This window comes from Lonchura striata, chromosome 30 (genome assembly GCF_046129695.1).
Source record: "Lonchura striata isolate bLonStr1 chromosome 30, bLonStr1.mat, whole genome shotgun sequence".
Classification (NCBI taxonomy): domain Eukaryota; kingdom Metazoa; phylum Chordata; class Aves; order Passeriformes; family Estrildidae; genus Lonchura; species Lonchura striata.
This window is the reverse complement of record NC_134632.1, coordinates 706,241-718,586: the sequence shown is the minus strand read 5'-3', so window position 1 is coordinate 718,586 and position 12,346 is coordinate 706,241. Positions and strand designations below refer to the sequence as shown.

Sequence of the window (12,346 nt, the reverse complement as noted above, 5' to 3'; positions counted from 1 at the left end):
GCTGTGCTTGCAGCTCACCAGAGCTGGACCTTGTCCTCCACTTATCTTCTGTTCTAAATTTCCCCAACATTTTTTAAAAATTCCTGCTTTTAAGCAAGCTGTAGGAAGACCTATTAGTGTGGAGACAGCAGGAGAAACGTTACTTGGGATGTTACCATTACCTCTCATCTGCCACTGAGAGGTGGCAAAAAAAAATGTATTTAAAAAAATACATTAAAAATTATCAAAAATATTTAAACATTTACCAAAAAATATTTTAAAATATTTTAAAAGAATGCATGGATTAATCCATTAAGAGATTCACAATAACTACCCAGGAATTCTGTGGTACTCTACAGTACTATTCAGCATTTAAAAATTTCTGTTATTTTCTTATAAGTTGACAACAAAAATGAGGGTGCACTAGAACTGTACTGAAGCATATGCTTTCAGTCTTTTCTAAAATCAAATTGCAGTTGAATTGTAAGGCCTCAGGCTTGTGATTGTTAAAGATGCATTGGTTCTCTGAAGGTGTTTTGGCAGCTCCTGGCTGTCTTTGATGAAAGTTTCCACACCTCTTATGCTGTCTATTTTATGTCACAAAATACATAAATACATTTTATGCAGAGAAATTTTCTCAGATGAGTAGAAAGAAGACTACATAAAAGCAAAATCACACAGAACCACACAGAATAATGAGGTTGGAAGAGAACTCTAAGATCATCAAGTCCAACCTATGCCCTGACACCTCAACTAGACCATAGCACCAAGTGCCAAGTCCAGTCTTTTTTTAAACACATCCAGAGATGGTGATTCCACCACCTCCCTAGGAAGACAATTCCAGTATTTTATTGTTCTTCCAGTGAATTTTTTTTTCCCTAATATCCAACCTAAACCTTCCCCTCGCAGACCTCTCGCTGCCGCTAGAGGACAACACACAAACACGGCTGAGCTGCAGGAAAACATCACGCCCCGAGTGCCCCGGCACGGCTCCCACTGCTGCCACTGAGCTGCAGCTTCAGCACGGCTGGAAATTGCACTTCCACCCCCGAGGGGCTTGTTCAGACATTTCAGGTTTGCCATGTGTAGTGGTTTTGGTTTGTTAATTTGAGATTTTATTAATTTTGAGATTAATAAATTTGGTTTCTTGGGGTTTTTGTTGTTGTTTTTTTTTTTTTTTTTTTTTTTTTGTCTTTAACATGTTTCTTTCACAGAGACGTGTTTATTTTTTAGTGGTTCAGTAGATTGTGAGTTATAGAAAAAGTTTTTGTATTGCTTCATTACATTTTTCCTATGTTAAACTATGACACCACGGAAGCATCAAAGCCCTCTGGTCCAAGTAACTTGGTGTGCAGACCCTCAGTTTTGCCAGGAGCTGGCTGACACGCTGGAATAAGTGATGCTTTGGATGTTGGCAGCTGTTTAAAGATCTCAGAGAAATAAGACATGGGTATAAATCCCCCCAGCCAGCCTGGAATAAAAAGCAAACAATGAAGCCGAAGTGAGGCACATGGAGAAAAGCTCTCCAGCACCAGGACATGCAGAAATGCAAAAATCACAGTCAGTGCCCTCCTGAGGAAATGTCCCCGCTTCAGCTGAATGACAGCTTCAACAGGAGCCTCTCCAGTGGGATTTTCTGCAAGGATGTCTGCACAGGGTGGTCAGGCAGAGCCCTGGCTCCCGAGGACAGTGCTGAGCTAGAAATTGTCAGGAGGAGGGGGTGGGATGTGCTTGGGGTTGGCTGCTGAATCACAGATAAGAGCTGCTGCTGCTGCAGGAGTGACAGGCTGACACTTTCTCCAGACTGACTCCAAATTCCTGGCTGCTGTCAGAGCATGTCCAGCCTTTCCAGGCCCTGCCCACGTCCCGTGTCAGAGCTGCAGGGGAAGCGTGCTGGGAGCCCCAGGGACTCATCCCTCTGAGGAGGGCTCCCTGTCTCCCCACCAAGCTTTTGTGTTTTGCATTTGGAGCTGTCAAAAGACATTGCAAATGTTTAATTAATGACATCCCCAGCACTGTTCATGATGGAAGCGACTTCATTCCAATTAAACCAGTTCCTGCTCCCAACTAAAATCCTCTCTCTGCTCTGCACTGGGTGATGATCCTTCCAATGACTGCACAGTCACAGGGAGTCCTGGAGCTGCAGGATCTGAATGCACTTTGCAAGTGAAATAGTTTCAGATCCAGCATCACCCCAGCCAGGAGCCCTCAGCCAGAGTTGGTGCATCAGCCCTGAGCCCTGAACTCCACCTGGCACTTTTTTGGGGAGGAGATGCCCGCTCTGACTCACAGGTCTCAAGGCACCCCAGTCCCGGTGAGCTGGAGCTGTTTCAGTCTCCCACTATGCCAGTTCACCTTCCTGACCCCGGGTAACACTTCCACCTCTTTTATCCTGCAGTAATGGGGATATCAGCCAGGAAACTCATGCCAGAAGGAAAGGCCCATTCAGAGGAAGCAGGGCTGTGAAAGCACCTCTCAGCCTGTGCCTTGGCCACGGGGCACTTTGCCATAGCATGGTTACAGTGGGAGGGGTGACTTTTTGGGTGCACTTTGCAGCCACCCAGACCTGGGACTTTCTTTCTCTGCCCCATTCACCTCCTCCATTCATGGGTGAGAGGGAGGAACAAACAGGGTATAACAGGAACAAACCAGGATCCAGATGCACCTAAAGCCCCATGGACAGCTGTCTGTCTTCAGTGTGAGACCCATGTGCAGCTGCTGTCCCTGTTACGGATGAGATGCTTGGCTCTGTACAGAGACTTGGGGTGGTTCAAGCTGTGGGGCCAGGCTCACCCCTATCCCTCAAGCCCCTGCCATGGATGACAGCAGTCACTGACAGCATCACAGTGACACTGAGCAGCCATGGCTGGCATGAGAGAGGACACGGGGCTGTCCTTTGCAGCCCTCTCCTGTGCAGCTCCAGCCCCCTTTGCTAGGCAGCTGCTTCTGCTACCCCAGAGCTCAGTAGCTCCTTGACACAGAATCCTGCTCTGCTGCACATCCCACACGTTCCAGGACACTGTGAGCTCCTGGCCCAGGCAGTGTCCCCCGCCAAGCCAGGCCGTGACACAGGTTCAGATGACACGAGCCCCCACTCAGTGGACTACTCCTCTACTTCGGCCACTTTAGGCAGGGTTAGAAAGAGCTCTGGAAGCACCCAGCCCCTGCTCCTGGCATCAGTGCTGGGCAGCTCCTGCAAACGCAGCTCACACATGATCACATCTGGGCAAAACCCACAGCAGCACCGTGTCCCCCCTCAGAGCACTGTGACTCTGCTGCTGCATCCCCTGCATCTCCCCCCAGCCCCTGCCTGCTGCAAGGAGACAGCAACAGGGCTGCTGGAGAGTGAGGGCTGCAGCTCAGGACAGACAGACAGACAGACAGACAGCCTTGGGCATGGTCAGTCCCAGCAGAGAGCTGGTCCTCAGCTCCTCAGTCCCTTCTCCCCAGCTGCACCCTGACTTTCCAGTCACAGCTGAGTTTAGCAGCCAGCACAGACACAGAGTCCTTTATCTGGGGTTGTATTTCAGCGTCCCGAAGTCTGGAGCCCTTGAAGTGCTGCTTGGGTACTCCTGCCTCACTCCTTATACTCCTCTGCTCTGTTGGAGCCAGCTCTGCCTTCCCCTGCCCTGCTATCTCACAAAAACACGGTTACAAAACAAGCCTGCGTCCTGGAGCTATGAACAGGTCTTTATTTGTTGAGGTTTCTTTTGTTTTTTGTTGGGTTTTTTTTCCCCTTTCTTCCCTTTGAATGAAATTCCTGCCAGCTCTAAGAGAGAGAGAGAGAGAGAGAGGGAAAGAGTAGAAAGTTTAACTCCTCCCATTGGAGTGTCTCACGCCCCTGCCCAGCCCTTGAAACCCAATAACCAAGATCATTCAGCAATGCCTCCCCTCGCCTGGCCGCATCCTCAGCGCCCTGGGACCTGCCGGAGATCCCGAGCCCGCTGCGTGCCCCGCATGGACGCGCTCCTCTTCTGGGGCATTCTCCTGGCGTGCTCTGCCCGCTGCCAGGCGCTGCCTGCCGAGCCGGGGGCTGCGCCCTCCTGCCCGCCCCAGTGCCACTGCGAGCAGGATGGCATCGTGCTCTCGGTGGATTGCTCCGAGCTGGGGCTCTCGGAGGTCCCTGCCAACCTGAGCCCTCTCACCGCTTACCTGTAAGTACAGCCCTCGCTGCTTCTTTTGCAATGCTTTCCCCGGAGCCCTCCGACAGCTGCAGCTTTCCTCCGCCTTGGAAGTTGGTGCCACATATCCCCGAAATTAAATTTCCTGTGGAAATTAGAAACCAAGCAAAATAACAACAGAAAAGGCAGCTCTTTGGGCAGGACCTGCCAAGCTCCCCTCCTCCCGCGCCCCTCTGCGAGCGCTGTTTATACTGCGATGTTCTGCTCTGCTCCGCGATTGCAGCGGACCGGGGAACTGACTTGCTGCGTCGATTTTGATTGTCTGAGAACATAATGGAGTATTTTTACACAGCAATTAGCGCAAACTGCTCTGGGATCCTTCTGTCAAGCATTTCAATAGCTGCAATAACTCAGAGCTTTGCGGAGTTTGGGTTGTGCTGGCCACCAGCAGTGTCTAAGCTGCCTTTTTAAAATTAGCATTAAAGCCTTGGAAGAGGTCTAGGGGGTTGGTACCTGTTGTGATTATGTATGTATTAATTTTATGTAAGAACTCTTGATTATCTGAATGTTTCATACCCTTTCTGATGTTAATACCCCGAAAGGTTAATTGACAGAGGCTGCTGCGTTCATTATTAGCCCCACAGGTGGTCTCGGTGCCATCGTACTGGTGATGACTGAGGATCTTGAAAAACGACTGTGGAAAAATCTTAGGTTTTACACCGAGAGGGGAAACATCCCTCTCAGGGACACAAGTTATCCCTCCCAGGGACACAAGTTATCCCTGAGGAAGATGCTTGCTGGGTTTGTAGGCAGCCCGCAGCCGTTTGGCAGGCAGGCTGGGCAGGAGCGTGGCACTCCCGGCTCGGAATGCAGCCGGGGCAGTGCCAAGGGAAGCCGCAGCCGTCGGGGAGCACCGGCAGCCCCCGACGTGCCGGGGATGCTCGTGTCGTGCTCCCTGCTGAGAGCGGAGCTGCGAGCGGCGCACAGACCACGGCGCTGGTTTTCCGACGTCCCCGCACTGTGCGGAGACGCAGGTGCTCAGCTGCCAGAGCAGAGCACCCAAACCCGCCCAGGAAGGGCTTTTGCACAGCCAGGTGGAAGCTGCCACCGCTGGATAAGTTCTCTGCTGCTCCTGCTCGCCTGAGGAGCGCAGTCTTGTGCCAGCCACTGGATGGCCAGAGCGGTACTGGGTTAGCTGGGAGAGAAATTAGACAGGAAGGGACGATGCTCACTGGAGACCATGGAAGATGAGAGAAATGTGTCATGCAGGCTGTATATCCCCTGAGAGAGGGAACCACTTGTGACATGAGGTGTGACTGCACAGAACTGTCCCTGGGGCTGGTTTGGAACCGGCTGCCCACGAGTGAAAAGTCACAGGACCATGTGGGAGAATAGAGAACATTGCCTGTGGGGACAGGGGCAGCCCCGTCAGGCACCCCCTTCACCCTGAGGTATCACAGGAGGGGCACCCGTGGGTGCCTCTCCGCAGAGAAGACGCTGCGGGTCATTCCCGCAGAGCTGTCCCTTGGGCTGGGAGCTGCAGAGCTGCCCAGCGACATTTCGGTGTTCCGGAGCTCAGTGCCGCCTTCACCCTGGCCACGGTGCTTGGAGCAGGGACACGGAGCGCTGGGACGCGGATCCCTGCGCATGGAGCCCAGCGCGGGGATGCTCGGAGGTGCTGCCGGCCCGGGGCGGGCGCGGCCGGGAACTGATGCGGCTGCTGGCAGAGCCCTGCGTGTCACCGGGGCTGGATCCTCGGGACAGCCTGGAGCACCCAGCACTTCGGGCTGCTGCTGGTGCTGGTCCCTTGGCCGTGGCCCCACTCCCGTGTCTGTCCCGTGTCTGTCTCGGCCCCGCTCCCGTGTCTGTCCCGTGCCTGTCCCGGCTCCGTTCCTGTCCCGGCTCCGTTCCCGTGTCTGTCCCGGCCCCGCTCCCGTGTCTGTCCCGGCTCCGTTCCCGTGCCTGTCCCGGCTCCGTTCCCGTGTCTGTCCCGGCTCCGTTCCCGTGTCTGTCCCGGCTCCGTTCCCGGGTCTGTCCCGGCTCCGTTCCCGTGTCTGTCCCGGCTCCGTTCCCGTGTCTGTCCCGGCCCCGTTCCTGGCCCCGTTCCCGTGCCTGTCCCGGCCCCTTTCCCGTGTCTGTCCCGGCCCCTTTCCCGTGTCTGTCCCGGCTCCGTTCCCGTGTCTGTCCCGGCTCCGTTCCCGTGTCTGTCCCGGCCCCGTTCCTGGCCCCGTTCCCGTGCCTGTCCCGGCCCCTTTCCCGTGCCTGTCCCGGCCCCTTTCCCGTGTCTGTCCCGGCTCCGTTCCCGTGCCTGTCCCGGCCCCGTTCCCGTGCCTGTCCCGGCCCCTTTCCCGTGCCTATCCCAGCTCCGTTCCCGTGTCTGTCCCGGCTCCGTTCCCGTGCCTGTCCCGGCCCCTTTCCCGTGCCTGTCCCGGCCCCGTTCCCGGGTCTCTCCGGTGACAGCGGTGTCCCTGTGCCCGGGCCGGGTCCCCTCCCAGCCCCGGTGGCGCGGGGCTCGCCCCGGGACCCTCCGGGTGCGCCGTGCGGGGCGGGCCGGCGGTGCTGGAGGAAGCCTCGGTGTTGTTCCCTTCCTCTCTGGGGAAAACCAACCCGTCTGGTGCTCCTCCAGTGAACCCTGGCAGCGAGAGGAGCAAACAGCGATGGAGGCAGAGAGTCAGGACGAGCTGGGAATGACTGCAGGAGGGCTGGAGAGCTGGGTTTTCTCCTGCTCCTGCCGCTGCTGTCCGCAGGTTATGTGAGATCAGCTTCCCAGGTACAAATGTGCAGCCAGGGCTGGTTTGTCAAAGCAAATCAACGTAAATTTTGTAGAAAGTATGGATATTGGAGTGAGATCTATGTTCTTCATGGAAATACAGGCTTGAACTCGCCATCCAAATATGTAAAGAAATGCTGGATTGTTTTGGAGAGCTACAAGGGCTGAAGAGAGAGCCCTGGAATGGCAGCAGGAACATGGAGCTGGCAGGCAACTGCTCCCAAAACTTTCCAGCTTCTTTTCTCCGTGTCCTGTGTTCTCAGCAAGTCACTGGCAGTGTGAGAGCTGGGCTTCCTCCGGAGCAAAGGAAAGGATCCTGTAATCACCCTTGATTAGACACTGCCTCGCCACTAATGAGCTGTGGCCGTGCCCCATCCTGCCAGTGCCGCGCCTGCACCGTGCCTGTCGCTGTGCAGGAATCCCGTCCTTGCTCACTCCTGCCCCTCTCTGAACCTGACCCCGACCCCATCCAAAGCTTTCAGCGGAGGCCTCGCTGGTGAAATTGCAGCTGTGGTCAAGGAGAGATTTCCCCTTTAGCTGAGGTGCCGGTGCCAGTCCTGTGTCACATTCCACATCTCTGTCTCCATGTGTGTCACAGAGCTGGTCTGGGGCTGCAGCAGAGGGGGCTGGAGCTACTGGGAGCTCCTGGAAAGGACTGCAGCAAACTGGGGATGCAGGAGAGCAGAGCTGCACAGGGGAAGATTCCTGTGCAGCAGAGAGGTCACTGCACAAAGGGGCTCCAAGAATGGGAAAACGGGGAAAGCTTGTTGATGCTTGAAATGGCACCACTGCACACCCTGAATGTGACCTGGAGGAGCAGCCTCACCTCAGATTGCCCAGGGAATCACAGGGGCTGGTGCAGTTCTGTCCCCAGCTGTCCCCTGGCTGTCACCAAGAAGATGCCACAGCTGGGTGCAGGTGCTCAGGGCAGGCCCCTGTCCCAGGATGGCATCCTGACCCCCTCAGCCCCATGGATCTGGCTACCAGCTCCTGCAAGGGGGACAGGTGACAATGCTGGGGTGAGGAAACACTCTCAATTTGCTGAGGCTGCTCCTCTTTCACAAAAAACCAAAAGACGCCGTGTTTGCTGTGTCTGCCAGCTCCCTCCCAGGGATGTGCTGGCCTGTCCAGCTGTCACTTGCAGGAGAGAAACAGAGAGTTTGTCTCAGCAGAGGACACTTTGGGAAGGAAAGGCAACACCAGTGGCACCATGGCCACACGTGGACATCAGCTGGCCAGGGAGCACACAGCCCCTGCCCAGGTCTAGAGGGATGTGACATGTCCTGCACATCCCTTATCCCCAGCCACATACATGGGGAGGTACTGGAAGGATTGCCCAGACATCCTAGGCTGGAAGACACTTTTGGAGGTCTCTTATCCACATTCTAATGGGTCCATCTTGTGAGGCTGGTCAGGATCTTGTCCAGCAGGTAAACCTACTGGATAATCTTAGGAGTATCTCTGAGTCTCTCCCCTTTTTCCCATTTTTTACCATCCCATGTTTCCTAATACCAAATTGCAAATTCCTATGGCTCTTTTGTGCCCATTACCTCTCATCTTTCCCATGCACAGTTCCTAGGAGATGTTGTTTCCAGCTTCTCTACACTCTTCCAGTCAATAAAGAGGGCAGTAACAGTCCTTAGCTATTGCTCCTTTTTTTGTGGACTGATCAAACCTCCTGGAGTGGGACACGGGCAGAGTGGAGAGCAGGGCCCTGTGGGAGAGGAGCAGTGGAGACACTGCAGGGAAGAGCTGAGGGGCACAAACCTGGAGGGGCAACACAGCAGAAGCACCATGGTTCAAAGCTCAGCAGGAGGAGCCTCTCCCCTTCCCAGGGGTCTCAGAGGGGTCAGGCAGTTCTGCTGCTCTGTGCCCATCCTCAGCAGAGACCTGGGTAGGACACAGCTGGTGGGGCTGGCAGGCTGCTGCTGCCACAGCAGGAGCTGGGGGAGGGAAAAGCAGCAGGTCCTGGCTGCTCCCAGATACCACCAAGCACCTTGTGAGGCTTTCCAGACAGAAAGCTTCTCATTCCACACACTCTGTCCCTAGAGGAAAATGGGACCAGGAGCCTTCAGGGCTGTTCTCACCTTGCAGAGACATTTTGAGACACTGTCTGGAATTTAGCATCCCACTGGGGGTCTGGGGCCCTGCTTCACCCACTCTTCTCCTCTGAGCTGCCCTCTGGAATCAGGTGCTACACAGACCCCTGGCAGGGATGTGCAGGAGACAGGGATGCTTTGAAGCTGAGAAGACACTTCCCAGGTCACACAGTGCTGGGTCCAGCACAGGGCAGAGTGAGGGAAAGATGCCTTTTTCTTGGTGTTTGCATTTTCTAAAGACCCACAGAACAGCAGGCGGGTGAGGCAGCAGGTTTCAGGCTCATCACACAGCTGGTGCCTGGAGCGGTACAGCAGCAGTGCTGAAGGAGCTCCCCTCAGCCCAAATCCCTCCCCATGTGCAACATCTGCCCCTTACAGCCCCACTGTGGTAAGGACAGTCACCACAACCCCCTGGGGTGGGGAGCACCCAGGAGCTGCCACAGAAGCTGGGGCACCAGGATGTGTGGCTGTCCTCCAGAAGCCTGGGCAGGCAGGACAGCTCTGGGGAGGGCATTGGGGCTGAAGGGGTGATTAAGGCTTCCAAGGAGCTGGGGTGTCCTTCAGGGGTGACAGGGACCCCTGTGTGCCTTTGGGACAGTCACACATCCTAGGGAGAAAGGGGGAGCAGCCAAAAATGCAGAGAGCACAAAATCCCAAAGCAAAGTGTAAATTAAGTCCTTCCTGGGGCCAAGGCTGCCCTCCTGCCCAAGGGGATTTTGTACAGACCAGTGAGTCAACATCCTGTGCCCGATGCTTGCCCGGTGTCAGGGACCATCTACAGCACCTTCTTCATGCCATGGTCACCATCTACAGCACCTTCTTCATGCCATGGTCACCACAGGAGCCCCACTGCTGCACCAGGAGCCATCCGAACACACCACAGAGGTGCAGACTCACTCCCAGACCCTTCCAACTTCTCAGGCCATGATGCAGGCCAGGACGACCAAATGCTATTACAGCTGGCCAGCAGACTGGGGCTGCTCCCTGCTTGGCCCTCTGTCCTGCTGGCAGACTGATGAAGTGCCATTCCTGCCCTGTTTTGGTTTGAAAAGCCAGGTGTCTGCTAAGGAAGGCAGGAACTTCCCCTGAAATGGAGAATGCAAAACCCTTCCCTCCAAATTATTATAATTTGGAAATTAAGGGGCTCTCAGGCAAAGATATGGGAGTAAGAATAACAGTTATTTATTAGGGAAGAAAATTTTAAAAATGAAATAAAAATGCAAAGTAAACATACAAAATAGAAATACAAAACAACACTCACAGGGTCAGAACATGCCCTGTCCCCTGTGGGTCAGGGAGGTGGCTCAGCCCCATCCCAGGAGGGCTCAGCTCTCCTGCAGTGCCAGCTGTGCTTCTGCTGGAGCAGGATCCTGCACAAGGTGGGAGTTTTCCTCTGGAGCTGCAGGGCTGGGGGAGATGGGCCTGGGCTCCTCTGGGAATGCAGGGGGAAGGAAGCTGCTCCTCTGGGAATGCAGGGGAAGAAAGCTGCTCCTCTGGGAATGCAGGGGGAAAAGGCTGCTGTGCTGTTCCCAGGTCAGATTGGATCCAGGTAGGAATGTTTGGCTGCTCCCCTGGGCAGAGCATCTCCCCATGGATGATGGAATTTTCTCAGCCATGCAGGGACACTCACTGGCCATGGACAGAAGATAATTAATAATTAATGGCCCATGAACAGCAGAGATCTCGTGGAGGGAGGATTGGCTGTGGGAAAGATAAAGAAAAGTGCCCAAAGAACAGGAGATAACTGCCCCAGCTCTGACAGATGGGGATAGAAAGCACACGTCTTACAACCCAGGACACCTGTACAGTCCAAAGCCAACAGGCTCATCCTTGGGAATGCCTTGGAGAAAGGAAACCAAAGCAGGAGCAATGGAAAAATGTTTATGGGCTTGGGGTGGTGGGTGAGGGAGATAAAGCTGCTGAGGGGCACTTGAAGAGCTGGGCTCTGCACACTGCAGTGCATTCACAGATTTATATTCCCTATTTATCAGCTTTGAGGAACATTTTTTTTTCCACACCCAAAATATCAGGGCTAACAAGGGTTTCCCACTTTCAGGAATTTGAGTTCCTTCAAAGGGACTCTACAAAGTCCACCTGCTGGCTCCCTCCAGGCTCTCCACAGGGACACAGGTGTGCTCTGCATGCTTGCCAGCATCTCAAAGATTTTAGGGGCAGGCCACCTGGATTCAGCTCCAATTGCTCAGCACCTCAATTACAGCCTCAGGGTCTCCCGTGGGTGACAGTGGCTTTTTGCTGCTGTGCTGCTATGAGTGCCCCAAGGGGGAACATCTCCCAGCACTCCTGCACAATGAGACTTTGGGATACTCAAATGGGCTGGTCCAAACCAAGACCTGCCTGAGACTTCAGGGAGAGCTGCTGGCACTGAATCCAAGGCTCTGGCTCTGGAGCAGGGAGATGAGCACTAACCAGAAACAGGAATTCCTATCCTGTGCTCTCCAGCCTGCAAGGATGTTCTGGTTTGAAAGCAGAATCAGTGAGAGACTCCAAGTCAGAAATACAATTTATTGGGAAAAGGGGGAAAAAACCCAAAATACATGCAGTAATACAAAAGAAAAACCACAGACAGTGTCAGAATACAACCTGTCCAAATTGGACTGGCTGCAGTCCCTGCAGTGGCAGATGTGGTTCTGTCAGAGCAGTGATCCTGTAGAAGGGTTGAGTCTTCCTCTGAAGGTCCAGTGGAAAAGGCAGCCTTTCCTCTGTGAATCCTGTGGAAAAGCTGAGCCTGGTGTCCCAAAAACCCAGATTATATCCAGGTAGGAATGCTTGGCTCCTCCCTCTGGGCAGAGCCTCTCCCAATGGGATGCTGTAACTTTTATCAGTGCAGTGACATTCAATAGCCCATTAACAGCTGATGTCTCCCCAGAGGGAGGATTGGTTGTGGAAGAGATAAAGAAAACTGCCCAATTAACAGAAGATAACTGTCACACCTGTAACAGATGGCAAATAGAATACATACTGCCTTGCAATCTAGGACAAAGGAGGAGAAAATCAAATGGAGAAAATCTGGGAGTCAGCACAGCTTGTGAGAGAAACTGAACAGCAGCAAGGAAACAGCACAGCTCCTGGGCAAGTGTTTCCAAATGGCCTTTTGTGTCCTCGGGCAAGGTGGAGCTCCCAGCGCAGCAAGAGCTGAAATGCCCTGGTCCCTTGGCCCACAGCAGTGCTGAGTGTGCCTTCATCCCCACATTGAGGATGATGAGCACGATTCTGCAGGTGCTTCCTGGCTGTGGTCTGCACTCGAGGCTCAGGGCAGAGCAGTGGAACGACACCGAACTCCACAGTAAGCAGATAAAGCAGTGGTGAGGGAGCCCAGATCAGGGAGGGGGAGGGAGTGAGGGTGGGTGGGAGTGCTC

At 54.2% G+C, this 12,346-nt stretch overlaps 1 protein-coding gene across 1 annotated transcript in view; it reads left to right on the top strand.

Moving 5' to 3' along the window:
* Positions 1-3,864: 3,864 nt before the first annotated feature.
* LGR6 (leucine rich repeat containing G protein-coupled receptor 6) overlaps positions 3,865-12,346 on the top strand; it is a 154,851-nt gene continuing 146,369 nt past the window's right edge. The window contains exon 1 of the mRNA XM_021527716.3: positions 3,865-4,133. Within this exon, the coding sequence (XP_021383391.2) occupies positions 3,937-4,133 (197 nt within the window). The 5' untranslated portion in view covers positions 3,865-3,936. The remainder of the gene's footprint in view (positions 4,134-12,346) is intronic.